The 15,091-nt window shown below is 48.0% G+C and overlaps 2 protein-coding genes and 1 long non-coding RNA gene across 15 annotated transcripts in view; 1 reads left to right on the top strand and 2 right to left on the bottom strand.

The window, feature by feature from the left end:
• The window catches only part of sh2d3a (SH2 domain containing 3A), a 17,226-nt gene extending 14,888 nt beyond the window's left edge, over positions 1–2,338 (top strand). For 2 of the 3 annotated variants that reach the window (XM_038963263.1, XM_038963289.1), the window contains exon 16: positions 1,763–2,338. In XM_038963263.1, coding sequence (XP_038819191.1) covers positions 1,763–1,944 — 182 coding nt within the window. In that variant the 3' untranslated portion in view covers positions 1,945–2,338. The remainder of the gene's footprint in view (positions 1–1,762) is intronic. The other variant, XM_038963270.1, reaches the window with a different exon arrangement.
• Positions 2,339–3,155: 817 nt separating this feature from the next.
• LOC120028094 lies at positions 3,156–4,018 on the bottom strand. Of its 11 annotated transcripts, none has more exons than XR_005473381.1 (5): positions 3,852–4,018; positions 3,688–3,799; positions 3,473–3,591; positions 3,279–3,420; positions 3,202–3,226 (listed from the first exon to the last, which is right to left on the bottom strand). It is a non-coding gene; the product is annotated as an uncharacterized LOC120028094 (long non-coding RNA). The 11 variants fall into 11 exon arrangements; XR_005473385.1 differs by having other exon boundaries at positions 3,740–3,799; XR_005473379.1 differs by having other exon boundaries at positions 3,688–3,829; positions 3,881–4,018.
• Positions 4,019–6,731: 2,713 nt separating this feature from the next.
• On the bottom strand, positions 6,732–12,587 carry LOC120028084 (cdc42-interacting protein 4 homolog). Its single transcript, XM_038973249.1, has 4 exons — positions 12,459–12,587; positions 12,151–12,218; positions 11,527–11,636; positions 6,732–7,066 (listed from the first exon to the last, which is right to left on the bottom strand). Exons 1-4 carry the CDS (start codon positions 12,573–12,575, stop codon positions 6,927–6,929), a joined length of 435 nt encoding a protein of 144 aa, XP_038829177.1. The 5' UTR covers positions 12,576–12,587; the 3' UTR covers positions 6,732–6,926.
• Positions 12,588–15,091: the final 2,504 nt, after the last annotated feature.

Below are 15,091 nucleotides of genomic sequence, written 5' to 3'. Positions count from 1 at the left end.
GTAACACACAGCCTGCTCACAGGTAACACACAGCCTGCTCACAGGTAACACACAGCCCCACAGTACCAGGAGCACGCACACAGCCTGCTCACAGGTAACACACAGCCTGCTCACAGGCAACGCACACAGCCTGCTCACAGGTAACACACAGCCTGCTCACAGGTAGCACACAGCCTGCTCACAGGTAACACACAGCCCCGCATTACCAGGAGCACGCACACAGCCTGCTCACAGGTAACACACAGCCTGCTCACAGGTAACACACACAGCCTGCTCACAGGCAACGCACACAGCCTGCTCACAGGTAGCACACAGCCTGCTCACAGGTAACACACAGCCCCGCATTACCAGGAGCACGCACACAGCCTGCTCACAGGTAACACACAGCCCCACAGTACCAGGAGCACGCACACAGCCTGCTCACAGGTAACACACAGCCTGCTCACAGGTAACACACAGCCTGCTCACAGGTAGCACACAGCCTGCCCACAGGTAACACACACAGCCTGCTCACAGGTAACACACACAGCCTGCTCACAGGTAACACACACAGTCTGCTCACAGGTAACACACACAGCCTGCTCACAGGTAACACACAGCCTGCTCACAGGTAACACACACAGCCTGCTCACAGGTAACACACACAGTCTGCTCACAGGTAACACACACAGCCTGCTCACAGGTAACACACAGCCTGCTCACAGGTAACACACAGCCTGATCACAGGTAACACACACACAGCCTGCTCACAGGTAACACACACAGCCTACTCACAGGTAACGCACACAGCCTGCTCACAGGTAACACACAGCCTGCTCACAGGTAACACACACAGCCTGCTCACAGGTAACACACAGCCTGCTCACAGGTAACACACACAGCCTGCTCACAGGTAACACACACAGCCTGCTCACAGGTAACACACAGCCTGCTCACAGGTAACACACAGCCTGCTCACAGGTAACACACACACAGCCTGCTCACAGGTAACACACACAGCCTACTCACAGGTAACGCACACAGCCTGCTCACAGGTAACACACAGCCTGCTCACAGGTAACACACACAGCCTGCTCACAGGTAACACACAGCCTGCTCACAGGTAACACACACAGCCTGCTCACAGGTAACACACACAGCCTGCTCACAGGTAACACACAGCCTGCTCACAGGTAACACACACAGCCTGCTCACAGGTAACGCACACAGCCTACTCACAGGTAACACACAGCCTGCTCACAGGTAACACACACAGCCTGCTCACAGGTAACACACAGCCTGCTCACAGGTAACACACACACAGCCTGCTCACAGGTAACGCACACAGCCTGCTCACAGGTAACACACAGCCTGCTCACAGGTAACACACACAGCCTGCTCACAGGTAACACACAGCCTGCTCACAGGTAACACACACACAGCCTGCTCACAGGTAACACACAGCCTGCTCACAGGTAACACACACAGCCTGCTCACAGGTAACACACACAGCCTGCTCACAGGTAACACACAGCCTGCTCACAGGTAACACACACAGCCTGCTCACAGGCAACGCACACAGCCTGCTCACAGGTAACACACAGCCTGCTCACAGGTAAAACACACATACATTATAAAATACACATTATGGGAAAAAAACACACACACACTTATAGAAAACACAGGCACACATCCAATTCACCAAATCAAATAACATTAGTCCTGCCTCATAACCATCCTGAGTCACTGATTGGCCGTGGGCCCTGTCACTCTGTCCCGTCAGGTGACTGGGAGCCAATCCCAGAGCTGCTGGAGGGGTTCAGGACAGAGTTTGCCCTAAGGCTGTTCTGGGGACAGACTGGAGCGGCGGCAGACAAGGAGAAACGCTACGACAAGTTTGACAAGATCCTCACCGTGCTCTCCAACAAACTGGAACCTAGCGAGGAGTTCTCCCCCGAACTCTGACCCTTAAACTCTATACTGTGACCTGGGCTGCATTCAGGAGGGCGCAACGTTGCACAACAGTTTGAAATATGTAACCTGTTTACCTGGATCGTATTCATTAGAAGCTTTTTTTGCAGCAAAAATGAATAAAAAATAAATTGTTTGTTATTGGACAAGTTCAGGTGATTCCCTCCCTGGTTCAGTCCGTTTGGTGCCTAATGAACCTGGGATGTGTGTCTGGGTGGTTCTGTGGTTCTCACCCACAGGGTTCATACCTAGCAGGTGTGGATGCGGTTGGTTTCCCTCATAAACCTGGCCAAGGTCTATGTCCCAAATGGCACCCTATTCTCTATGAAGGGCCACTATCAGGTCCCGTGTGGCTCAGTTGGTAGAGCATGGCGCTTGCAACGCCAGGGTTGTGGGTTCATTCCCCACGGGGGGACCAGGATGAATATGTATGAACTTTCCAATTTGTAAGTCGCTCTGGATAAGAGCGTCTGCTAAATGACTTAAATGTAAATATATAGGGCTCTGGTTGAAAGTAGGGCACGATATAGGGAATAGGGCTCTGGTTGAAAGTAGGGCACGATATAGGGAATAGGGCTCTGGTTGAAAGTAGGGCACGATATAGGGAATAGGATGCTATTTGGGACGTAGACAAGGTGTGTGATGTGCTTCTACTGGTTGTTTGTCCAGGTCAAAACGTTGACCTGCAGAGTTTACCCGGTAACATGTTCTGTGTTCATGACAACTATTCTCAACCTTCTAGGTGTCTGTGAAAGTCCTTTATTGAAGGGAAGTTCTGAGTTTTAACACGTTTTCTATTCAGATGATATAAATGATTTAAAACATCACTGTGTCAAACTCTGGTCCGTTAAAAAAAAAGACAACACACAACAAAATGAAACAAAACATTTTACATAAATCTATTTATTTTTTATCAATCATAACAGTTCCCAGGGTACTTAGAGGTCAACACAACAGTTCCCAGGGTATTTAGAGGTCAACACATAACAGGGTATTTAGAGGTCAACACATAACAGTTCCCAGGGTACTTAGAGGTCAACACATAAGTCGTTTTAAAATGTGATCATATAATAATATATATATATACACACTCCATAAAACATTGAGAAGCAGCGAGTGACAAATCCAGTTCCATTTAACCAGGCTGATGTACAGTCAGACTAGACCTGATGTACAGTCAGACTAGACCTGGAGGCTGATGTACAGTCAGACTAGACCTGGAGGCTGATGTACAGTCAGACTAGACCTGATGTACAGTCAGACTAGACCTGGAGGGCTGATGTACAGTCAGACTAGACCTGGAGGACTGATGTACAGTCAGACTAGACCTGATGTACAGTCAGACTAGACCTGGAGGGCTGATGTACAGTCAGACTAGACCTGGAGGGCTGATGTACAGTCAGACTAGACCTGGAGGGCTGATGTACAGTCAGACTAGACCTGGAGGGCTGATGTACAGTCAGACTAGACCTGATGTACAGTCAGACTAGACCTGGAGGGCTGATGTACAGTCAGACTAGACCTGGAGGGCTGATGTACAGTCAGACTAGACCTGGAGGGCTGATGTACAGTCAGACTAGACCTGGAGGCTGATGTACAGTCAGACTAGACCTGGAGGGCTGATGTACAGTCAGACTAGACCTGATGTACAGTCAGACTAGACCTGATGTACAGTCAGACTAGACCTGGAGGACTGATGTACAGTCAGACTAGACCTGATGTACAGTCAGACTAGACCTGGAGGGCTGATGTACAGTCAGACTAGACCTGATGTACAGTCAGACTAGACCTGGAGGCCTGATGTACAGTCAGACTAGACCTGGAGGGCTGATGTACAGTCAGACTAGACCTGGAGGGCTGATGTACAGTCAGACTAGACCTGATGTACAGTCAGACTAGACCTGGAGGCTGATGTACAGTCAGACTAGACCTGGAGGGCTGATGTACAGTCAGACTAGACCTAGATTCTGGTCAAATGTAGTGCATTATGTAGGGAATAGGGAGCCATTCTGGTCAAATGTAGTGCACTATGTAGGGAATAGGGAGCCATTCTGGTCAAATGTAGTGCACTATGTAGGGAATAGGGAGCCATTCTGGTCAAATGTAGTGCACTATGTAGGGAATAGGGTGCCATTCTGGTCAAATGTAGTGCACTATGTAGGGAATAGGGAGCCATTTGGGACATGATTTGGTGTCCCAGGTCTGAATGAGACCGCAGCTGGGATTCAACCAAAGGCGCACAGTCCACAACACCGGTTGTCAATGCACCTTGAACCAGGTCCTTTCTCTGACCTTCGTGGAGATGGTAGTCATGGTAAACACTGCGGATGTCAGCGGGAGTGGACATTAGATTGAACCAGGTCCTTCCTCTGACCGTCGTGGAGATGGTAGTCATGGTAAACACTGCGGATGTCAGCGGGAGTGGACATTAGATTGAACCAGGTCCTTCCTCTGACCGTCGTGGAGATGGTAGTCATGGTAAACACTGCGGATGTCAGCGGAAGTGGACATTAGATTGAACCAGGTTTCCTCTGCCCTTCGTGGAGATGGTAGTCATGGTAACACTGCGGATGTCAGCAGAAGTGGACATTAGATTGAACCAGGTTTCCTCTGCCCTTCGTGGAGATGGTAGTCATGGTAACACTGCGGATGTCAGCAGAAGTGGACATTAGATTGAACCAGGTTTCCTCTGCCCTTCGTGGAGATGGTAGTCATGGTAACACTGCGGATGTCAGCAGAAGTGGACATTAGATTGAACCAGGTTTCCTCTGCCCTTCGTGGAGATGGTAGTCATGGTAACACTGCGGATGTCAGCAGAAGTGGACATTAGATTGAACCAGGTTTCCTCTGCCCTTCGTGGAGATGGTAGTCATGGTAACACTGCGGATGTCAGCAGAAGTGGACATTAGATTGAACCAGGTTTCCTCTGCCCTTCGTGGAGATGGTAGTCATGGTAACACTGCGGATGTCAGCAGAAGTGGACATTAGATTGAACCAGGTTTCCTCTGCCCTTCGTGGAGATGGTAGTCATGGTAAACACTGCGGATGTCAGCGGAAGTGGACATTAGATTGAACCAGGTCCTTCCTCTGACCGTCGTGGAGATGGTAGTCATGGTAAACACTGCGGATGTCAGCGGAAGTGGACATTAGATTGAACCAGGTCCTTCCTCTGACCGTCGTGGAGATGGTAGTCATGGTAAACACTGCGGATGTCAGCGGAAGTGGACATTAGATTGAACCAGGTCCTTCCTCTGACCGTCGTGAAGATGGTAGTCATGGTAAACACTGCGGATGTCAGCGGAAGTGGACATTAGATTGAACCAGGTCCTTCCTCTGACCGTCGTGGAGATGGTAGTCATGGTAACACTGCGGATGTCAGCGGAAGTGGACATTAGATTGAACAGTCTAATTTGGTGTGCTAATAATCCACAATGCGCCTTTGATTGAATCCCGGGCTGGACGGAAGTTAAACTATCAGAAACACCAGGAGTCCTCCAGGAGTACTTTGACAGCAGTAGTCACAACACCACCACAGAGCCATCTGATTGGCCAGAACCTGACCACAGAGCCATCTGATTGGCCAGAACCTGACCACAGAGCCATCTGATTGGCCAGAACCTGACCACAGAGCCATCTGATTGGCCACAGACAGTTAAACCACAAAAAGAGAGAAACAGAACAAAGAAACAACAACCAAAAGAGGACCAGACGGTAACCATAACAACCACAGACATGGTCAGAGAATCAGACAACCAATAAGAACCTCAGAAACATACATTTAAAAACTGACCAGTTTCACATACATTCTACATCCCAATTGGCCCCCTATTCCCCAATAGGGCTCTGGTCAACAGTAGTGTACGATATAGGGAATAGGGCTCTGGTCTATAGTAGTGTACTATATAGGGAATAGGGCTCTGGTCAACAGTAGTGAACTATATATAGGGAATAGGGCTCTGGTCTAAAGTAGTGCACTATATATAGGGAATAGGGTCCTGGTCTAAAGTAGTGCACTATATATAGGGAATAGGGCTCTGGTCTAAAGTAGTGCACTATATAGGGAATAGGGCTCTGGTCTAAAGTAGTGCACTATATAGGGAATAGAGCTCTGGTCTACAGTAGTGTACTACATAGGGAATAGGGCTCTGGTCTAAAGTAGTCCACTATATAGGGAATAGGGCTCTGGTCTATAGTAGTGCACTATATAGGGAATAGGGCTCTGGTCTAAAGTAGTCCACTATATAGGGAATAGGGTGGCGTTTGGCGACGCAGAAAAACGTGGTCCATAAAATAGTGGCTTCACCATCCAGCTGATAACAATCTGATATAACTATGATAGCAGTCATTTAATATTAAAACAATCACAATGTCATGGCAACTAATGATCTGTGATTAGGTAAGAATAGGGAGAGAAGACTGGGAGAGTAGGAGGGGTGGAGGGAGAGAGAGAGGTAGAGAGGGAGAGAGAGAGGTAGAGAGGAAGAGAGAGAGGTAGAGGTAGAGAGGGGGAGAGAGAGGTAGAGGTAGAAAGGGGGAGAGAGAGAGAGGGAGAGGTAGAGGGAGATGTAGAGGTAGAGAGGGAGAGAGAGAGGTAGAGGGGGGAGAGAAGTAGAGAGAGAGAGAGGTAGAGGTAGAGGGGGGGAGAGAGAGAGAGGTAGAGAGGGAGAGAGAGAGAGAGGGAGAGAGAGATGTAGAGAGAGAGGTAGAGGGGGAGAGAGAGAGGGAGAGAGAGAGGTAGAGGTAGAGAGAGATGTAGAGGTAAAGGGGGGAGAGAGAGAGAGGTAGAGAGGTAGAGAGAGAGAGAAGTAAAGAGGGAGAGGTAGAGAGGGAGAGAGAGAGAGAGAGAGAGGGAGAGAGAGGTAGAGGGGGTGGTAATGCTTAAACACACAGGAAGTCCTTGGCTAAAAGGAGAGTGTGTGTATCCATGTGTGTATCCATGTGTGTATCCGTGTGTATACGTGTGTGTGTGTTATTGTCTAGAATTTGACGTAGGATGAGGGGATGTATCCTTCGTCTCCGTTGGCTCGTAGAACCCTCATCCATCCATCTCCTTTATCTCTCTCCATCACACTGAGCTGTTCCCCTTCTGTTATAGACACTGTCCCCTGACTGGAACCTGGAGACAGACACACTAGTTATAGACACTGTCCCCTCACTGGAACCTGGAGACAGACACACTAGTTATAGACACTGTCCCCTCACTGGAACCTGGAGACAGACACACTAGTTATAGACACTGTCCCCCCACTGTCCCCTGGAGGAGACAGACACACACTAGTTATAGACACTGTCCCTTGACTGGAACCTGGAGGAGACAGACACACTAGTTATAGACACTGTCCCCTGACTGGAACCTGGAGACAGACACACACTAGTTATAGACACTGTCCCTTGACTGGAACCTGGAGGAGACAGACACACTAGTTATAGACACTGTCCCCTGACTGGAACCTGGAGGAGACAGACACACTAGTTATAGACACTGTCCCCTCACTGGAACCTGGAGACAGACACACACTAGTTATAGACACTGTCCCCTCACTGTCCCCTGGAGGAGACAGACACACTAGTTATAGACACTGTCCCCTGACTGGAACCTGGAGGAGACAGACACACACTAGTTATAGACACTGTCCCCTGACTGGAACCTGGAGACAGACACACACTAGTTATAGACACTGTCCCCTGACTGGAACCTGGAAACAGACACACACTAGTTATAGACACTGTCCCCCCACTGTCCCCTGGAGGAGACAGACACACTAGTTATAGACACTGTCCCTTGACTGGAACCTGGAGGAGACAGACACACTAGTTATAGACACTGTCCCCTGACTGGAACCTGGAGACAGACACACACTAGTTATAGACACTGTCCCCTGACTGGAACCTGGAGGAGACAGACACACTAGTTATAGACACTGTCCCCTCACTGGAACATGGAGGAGACAGACACACTAGTTATAGACACTGTCCCCTCACTGGAACCTGGAGACAGACCCACTAGTTATAGACACTGTCCCCTCACTGGAACCTGGAAACAGACACACACTAGTTATAGACACTGTCCCCTCACTGGAACCTGGAGGAGACAGACACACTAGTTATAGACACTGTCCCCTGACTGGAACCTGGAGGAGACAGACACACTAGTTATAGACACTGTCCCCTCACTGGAACCTGGAGACAGACACACACTAGTTATAGACACTGTCCCCTCACTGGAACCTGGAGGAGACAGACACACTAGTTATAGACACTGTCCCCTGACTGGAACCTGGAGGAGACAGACACACTAGTTATAGACACTGTCCCCTCACTGGAACCTGGAGACAGACACACACTAGTTATAGACACTGTCCCCTCACTGGAACCTGGAGGAGACAGACACACTAGTTATAGACACTGTCCCCTCACTGGAACCTGGAGGAGACAGACACACTAGTTATAGACACTGTCCCCTCACTGGAACCTGGAGACAGACACACTAGTTATAGACACTGTCCCCTCACTGGAACCTGGAGACAGACACACACTAGTTATAGACACTGTCCCCTCACTGGAACCTGGAGGAGACAGACACACTAGTTATAGACACTGTCCCCTCACTGGAACCTGGAGGAGACAGACACACTAGTTATAAACACTGTCCCCTCACTGGAACCTGGAGGAGACAGACACACTAGTTATAGACACTGTCCCCTCACTGGAACCTGGAGGAGACAGACACACTAGTTATATACACTGTCCCCTCACTGGAACCTGGAGGAGACAGACACACTAGTTATAGACACTGTCCCCTCACTGGAACCTGGAGGAGACAGACACACTAGTTATAGACACTGTCCCCTCACTGGAACCTGGAGGAGACAGACACACTAGTTATAGACACTGTCCCCTCACTGGAACCTGGAGGAGACAGACACACTAGTTATAGACACTGTCCCCTCACTGGAACCTGGAGACAGACACACTAGTTATAGACACTGTCCCCTCACTGGAACCTGGAGACAGACACACACTAGTTAGACACTGTCCCCTCACTGGAACCTGGAGGAGACAGACACACTAGTTATAGACACTGTCCCCTCACTGGAACCTGGAGGAGACAGACACACTAGTTATAAACACTGTCCCCTCACTGGAACCTGGAGGAGACAGACACACTAGTTATAGACACTGTCCCCTCACTGGAACCTGGAGGAGACAGACACACTAGTTATAGACACTGTCCCCTCACTGGAACCTGGAGGAGACAGACACACTAGTTATAGACACTGTCCCCTCACTGGAACCTGGAGGAGACAGACACACTAGTTATAGACACTGTCCCCTCACTGGAACCTGGAGACAGACACACTAGTTATAGACACTGTCCCCTCACTGGAACCTGGAGACAGACACACTAGTTATATACACTGTCCCCTCACTGGAACCTGGAGACAGACACACTAGTTATAGACACTGTCCCCTCACTGGAACCTGGAGACAGACACACTAGTTATAGACACTGTCCCCTCACTGGAACCTGGACAGAGACACACTAGTTATAGACACTGTCCCTTCACTGGAACCTGGAGACAGACACACACTAGTTATAGACACTGTCCCCTCACTGGAACCTGGAGGAGACAGACACACACTAGTTATAGACACTGTCCCCTCACTGGAACCTGGAGACAGACACACTAGTTATAGACACTGTCCCCTCACTGGAACCTGGAGGAGACAGACACACTAGTTATAGACACTGTCCCCTCACTGGAACCTGGAGACAGACACACACTAGTTATAGACACTGTCCCCTCACTGGAACCTGGAGACAGACACACACTAGTTATAGACACTGTCCCCTCACTGGAACCTGGAGACAGACACACACTAGTTATAGACACTGTCCCCTCACTGGAACCTGGACAGAGACACTAGTTATAGACACTGTCCCCTCACTGGAACCTGGAGACAGACACACTAGTTATAGACACTGTCCCCTCACTGGAACCTGGAGACAGACACACACTAGTTATAGACACTGTCCCCTGACTGGAACCTGGAGACAGACACACACTAGTTATAGACACTGTCCCCTGACTGGAACCTGGAGACAGACACACTAGTTATAGACACTGTCCCCTGACTGGAACCTGGAGGAGACAGACACACTAGTTATAGACACTGTCCCCTCACTGGAACCTGGAGACAGACACACTAGTTATAGACACTGTCCCCTCACTGGAACCTGGAGACAGACACACACTAGTTATAGACACTGTCCCCTCACTGGAACCTGGAGGAGACAGACACACACTAGTTATAGACACTGTCCCCTCACTGGAACCTGGAGGAGACAGACACACTAGTTATAGACACTGTCCCCTCACTGGAACCTGGAGACAGACACACTAGTTATAGACACTGTCCCCTCACTGGAACCTGGAGACAAACACACTAGTTATAGACACTGTCCCCTCACTGGAACCTGGAGACAGACACACACTAGTTATAGACACTGTCCCCTCACTGGAACCTGGAGGAGACAGACACACACTAGTTATAGACACTGTCCCCTCACTGGAACCTGGAGACAGACACACTAGTTATAGACACTGTCCCCTCACTGGAACCTGGAGACAGACACACTAGTTATAGACACTGTCCCCTCACTGGAACCTGGAGACAGACACACACTAGTTAGACACTGTCCCCTCACTGGAACCTGGAGACAGACACACTAGTTATAGACACTGTCCCCTCACTGGAACCTGGAGACAGACCCACTAGTTATAGACACTGTCCCCTGACTGGAACCTGGAGACAGACACACTAGTTATAGACACTGTCCCCTGACTGGAACCTGGAGACAGACACACACTAGTTATAGACACTGTCCCCTCACTGGAACCTGGAGACAGACACACACTAGTTATAGACACTGTCCCCTGACTGGAACCTGGAGACAGACACACACTAGTTATAGACACTGTCCCCTGACTGGAACCTGGAGACAGACACACACTAGTTATAGACACTGTCCCCTGACTGGAACCTGGAGACAGACACACTAGTTATAGACACTGTCCCCTGACTGGAACCTGGAGACAGACACACTAGTTATAGACACTGTCCCCTCACTGGAACCTGGAGACAGACACACACTAGTTATAGACACTGTCCCTTCACTGGAACCTGGAGACAGACACACTAGTTATAGACACTGTCCCCTCACTGGAACCTGGAGACAGACACACACTAGTTATAGACACTGTCCCCTGACTGGAACCTGGAGGAGACAGACACACTAGTTATAGACACTGTCCCCTCACTGGAACCTGGAGACAGACCCACTAGTTATAGACACTGTCCCTTCACTGGAACCTGGAGACAGACACACACTAGTTATAGACACTGTCCCTTCACTGGAACCTGGAGACAGACACACACTAGTTATAGACACTGTCCCCTCACTGGATGAGAGAGAGGAAGGAGGAGAGAGTGGTACACAGACAAACACTGATCACACATCAACTAATAGATGTCTGTCTGATGGTGTGTGTGTGTGTGATGGTGTGTGTGTACCTTGGAAGGTGTAGAGGGCAGTAGCCTTTCCTATAGGAGTCTCCACATCTTCATCAAAGTCTTCATCAAACTCTGAGTAGATGTTCTGAGACGGATCAGCTGACATGGAACTGAAGACAGAGACACACATACACACATTATACACTAACACACACACACGTTATACACTAACACACACACATTATATAAACACACACGTTATACACTAACACACACACGTTATACACTAACACACACACGTTATATAAACACACACACATTATATAAACACACACACATTATATAAACACACACACATTATATAAACACACACGTTATACACTAACACACACACATTATATAAACACACACGTTATACACTAACACACACACACGTTATACACTAACACACACACATTATATAAACACACACACATTATATACACACACATACATTATATACACACACACACATTATATACACACACACACATTATATACACACACACATTATATAAACACACACACATTATATACACACACACACACACATTATATATACACACACACATTATATTAAAATATATAGACATTATATTAACACACATACGTTATACACTAACACACACTCTCTCTCTCTCTTACCAGTGTTGATTGTTGTTGACAGCAGTGTTGGTAGAATCATCTCCTCTGAAAACTTCAGCCAGCCACGACTGCCAGAGAGAAGAATGACTTGCTATTTACTATAGATGGCTAGTGACAAAAGTGTGTGTGTCCGTGTGTGTGTTACCAAGCCAGAGTGTGTGTGTCCGTGTGTGTGTTACCAAGCCAGAGTGTCCGTGTGTGTGTTACCAAGCCAGAGTGTGTGTGTGTGTGTGTGTGTGTGTGTGTGTGTGTGTGTGTGTGTGTGTGTGTGTGTGTGTGTGTGTGTGTGTGTGTGTGCAGTAGCCTACCTCGTATTTGGTGAGTTGTCCTCTGAGTCGTCCAACGTTCTGCGAGGTCTGGGTGATCTGAGGTTCTAGACTGGCTGGGTCTCCCATCTGAGGGTTCCGTTCATAAACACCTCTCATCTTCTCTAATGCCTCACTGGAGGACAGACAGACAGACAGACAGACAGACAGACAGACAGACAGACAGACAGACAGACAGACAGACAGACAGACAGACGGGCAGACAGACGGGCAGACGGGCAGACGGGCAGACGACACAAACACACAGAAACAGGAAATATGTTACAGAAGAAGGGTGTCTGTTTAAACAAATCAATGTGTCACAAAAGGCACACTATTCCCATCTAGTACACTACTACTGATCAGGGCCCTATAAGACCATCTAGTACACTACTACTGATTAGGGCCCTATAAGACCATCTAGTACACTACTACTGATCAGAGCCCTATAAGACCATCAGTACACTACTACTGATCAGAGCCCTATAAGACCATCTAGTACACTACTACTGATTAGGGCCCTATAAGACCATCTAGTACACTACTACTGATCAGGGCCCTATAAGACCATCTAGTACACTACTACTGATTAGGGCCCTATAAGACCATCTAGTACACTACTACTGATCAGGGCCCTATAAGACCATCTACACTACTACTGATTAGGGCCCTATAAGACCATCTAGTACACTACTACTGATCAGGGCCCTATAAGACCATCTAGTACACTACTACTGATCAGGGCCCTATAAGACCATCTAGTACACTACTACTGATCAGAGCCCTATAAGACCATCTAGTAAACTACTACTGATCAGGGCCCTATAAGACCATCAGTACACTACTACTGATTAGGGCCCTATAAGACCATCTAGTACACTACTACTGATCAGGGCCCTATAAGACCATCTAGTACACTACTACTGATCAGAGCCCTATAAGACCATCTAGTACACTACTACTGATCAGAGCCCTATAAGACCATCTACACTACTACTGATCAGAGCCCTATAAGACCATCAGTACACTACTACTGATCAGGGCCCTATAAGACCATCTAGTACACTACTACTGATCAGGGCCCTATAAGACCATCTAGTACACTACTACTGATCAGGGCCCTATAAGACCATCTAGTACACTACTACTGATCAGGGCCCTATAAGACCATCTAGTACACTACTACTGATCAGGGCCCTATAAGACCATCTAGTACACTACTACTGATTAGGGCCCTATAAGACCATCTACACTACTACTGATTAGGGCCCTATAAGACCATCTAGTACACTACTACTGATCAGGGCCCTATAAGACCATCTACACTACTACTGATCAGAGCCCTATAAGACCATCAGTACACTACTACTGATCAGGGCCCTATAAGACCATCTAGTACACTACTACTGATTAGGGCCCTATAAGACCATCTAGTACACTACTACTGATTAGGGCCCTATAAGACCATCTAGTACACTACTACTGATTAGGGCCCTATAAGACCATCTAGTACACTACTACTGATTAGGGCCCTATGAGACCATCTAGTACACTACTACTGATCAGGGCCCTATAAGACCATCTAGTACACTACTACTGATCAGGGCCCTATAAGACCATCTAGTACACTACTACTGATCAGAGCCCTATAAGACCATCTAGTACACTACTACTGATCAGAGCCCTATAAGACCATCTACACTACTACTGATCAGAGCCCTATAAGACCATCAGTACACTACTACTGATCAGGGCCCTATAAGACCATCTAGTACACTACTACTGATCAGGGCCCTATAAGACCATCTAGTACACTACTACTGATCAGGGCCCTATAAGACCATCTAGTACACTACTACTGATCAGGGCCCTATAAGACCATCTAGTACACTACTACTGATTAGGGCCCTATAAGACCATCTACACTACTACTGATTAGGGCCCTATAAGACCATCTAGTACACTACTACTGATCAGGGCCCTATAAGACCATCTACACTACTACTGATCAGAGCCCTATAAGACCATCTAGTACACTACTACTGATCAGGGCCCTATAAGACCATCTAGTACACTACTACTGATCAGGGCCCTATAAGACCATCTAGTACACTACTACTGATCAGAGCCGCCCTATAAGACCATCTAGTACACTACTACTGATCAGAGCCCTATAAGACCATCTAGTACACTACTACTGATCAGGGCCCTATAAGACCATCTAGTACACTACTACTGATCAGGGCCCTATAAGACCATCTAGTACACTACTACTGATTAGGGCCCTATGAGACCATCTAGTACACTACTACTGATCAGGGCCCTATAAGACCATCTAGTACCTACTACTGATTAGGGCCCTATAAGACCATCTAGTACACTAGCTACTGATCAGGCCCTATAAGACCATCTAGTACACTACTACTGATTATGGGCCCTATAAGACCATCTAGTACACTACTACTGATCAGGCCCTATAAGACCATCTAGTACACTACTACTGATAGGGCCCTATAAGACCATCTAGTACACTACTACTGATCAGAGCCTATAAGACCAGCTAGTACACTACTACTGATTAGGGCCCTATAAGACCTCTAGTACACTACTACTGATTAGGGCCCTATAAGACCATC

This window comes from Salvelinus namaycush, chromosome 2, assembly GCF_016432855.1.
Source record: "Salvelinus namaycush isolate Seneca chromosome 2, SaNama_1.0, whole genome shotgun sequence".
Classification (NCBI taxonomy): Eukaryota; Metazoa; Chordata; class Actinopteri; order Salmoniformes; family Salmonidae; genus Salvelinus; species Salvelinus namaycush.
This window is presented reverse-complemented; position numbering and strand designations above follow the sequence as displayed.

Coding starts and splice junctions, on each gene's coding strand:
- LOC120028084 (XM_038973249.1), bottom strand. CDS start 12,575: ATGAGAGGTGTTTATGAACGGAACCCTCAGATGGGAGACCCAGCCAGT. Junction 11,637..12,150: donor GTCAACAACAATCAACACTG/GTAAGAGAGAGA, acceptor CTCTGTCTTCAG/TTCCATGTCAGCTGATCCGT. Junction 7,067..11,526: donor TGCCCTCTACACCTTCCAAG/GTACACACACAC, acceptor GTCTGTCTCCAG/GTTCCAGTCAGGGGACAGTG.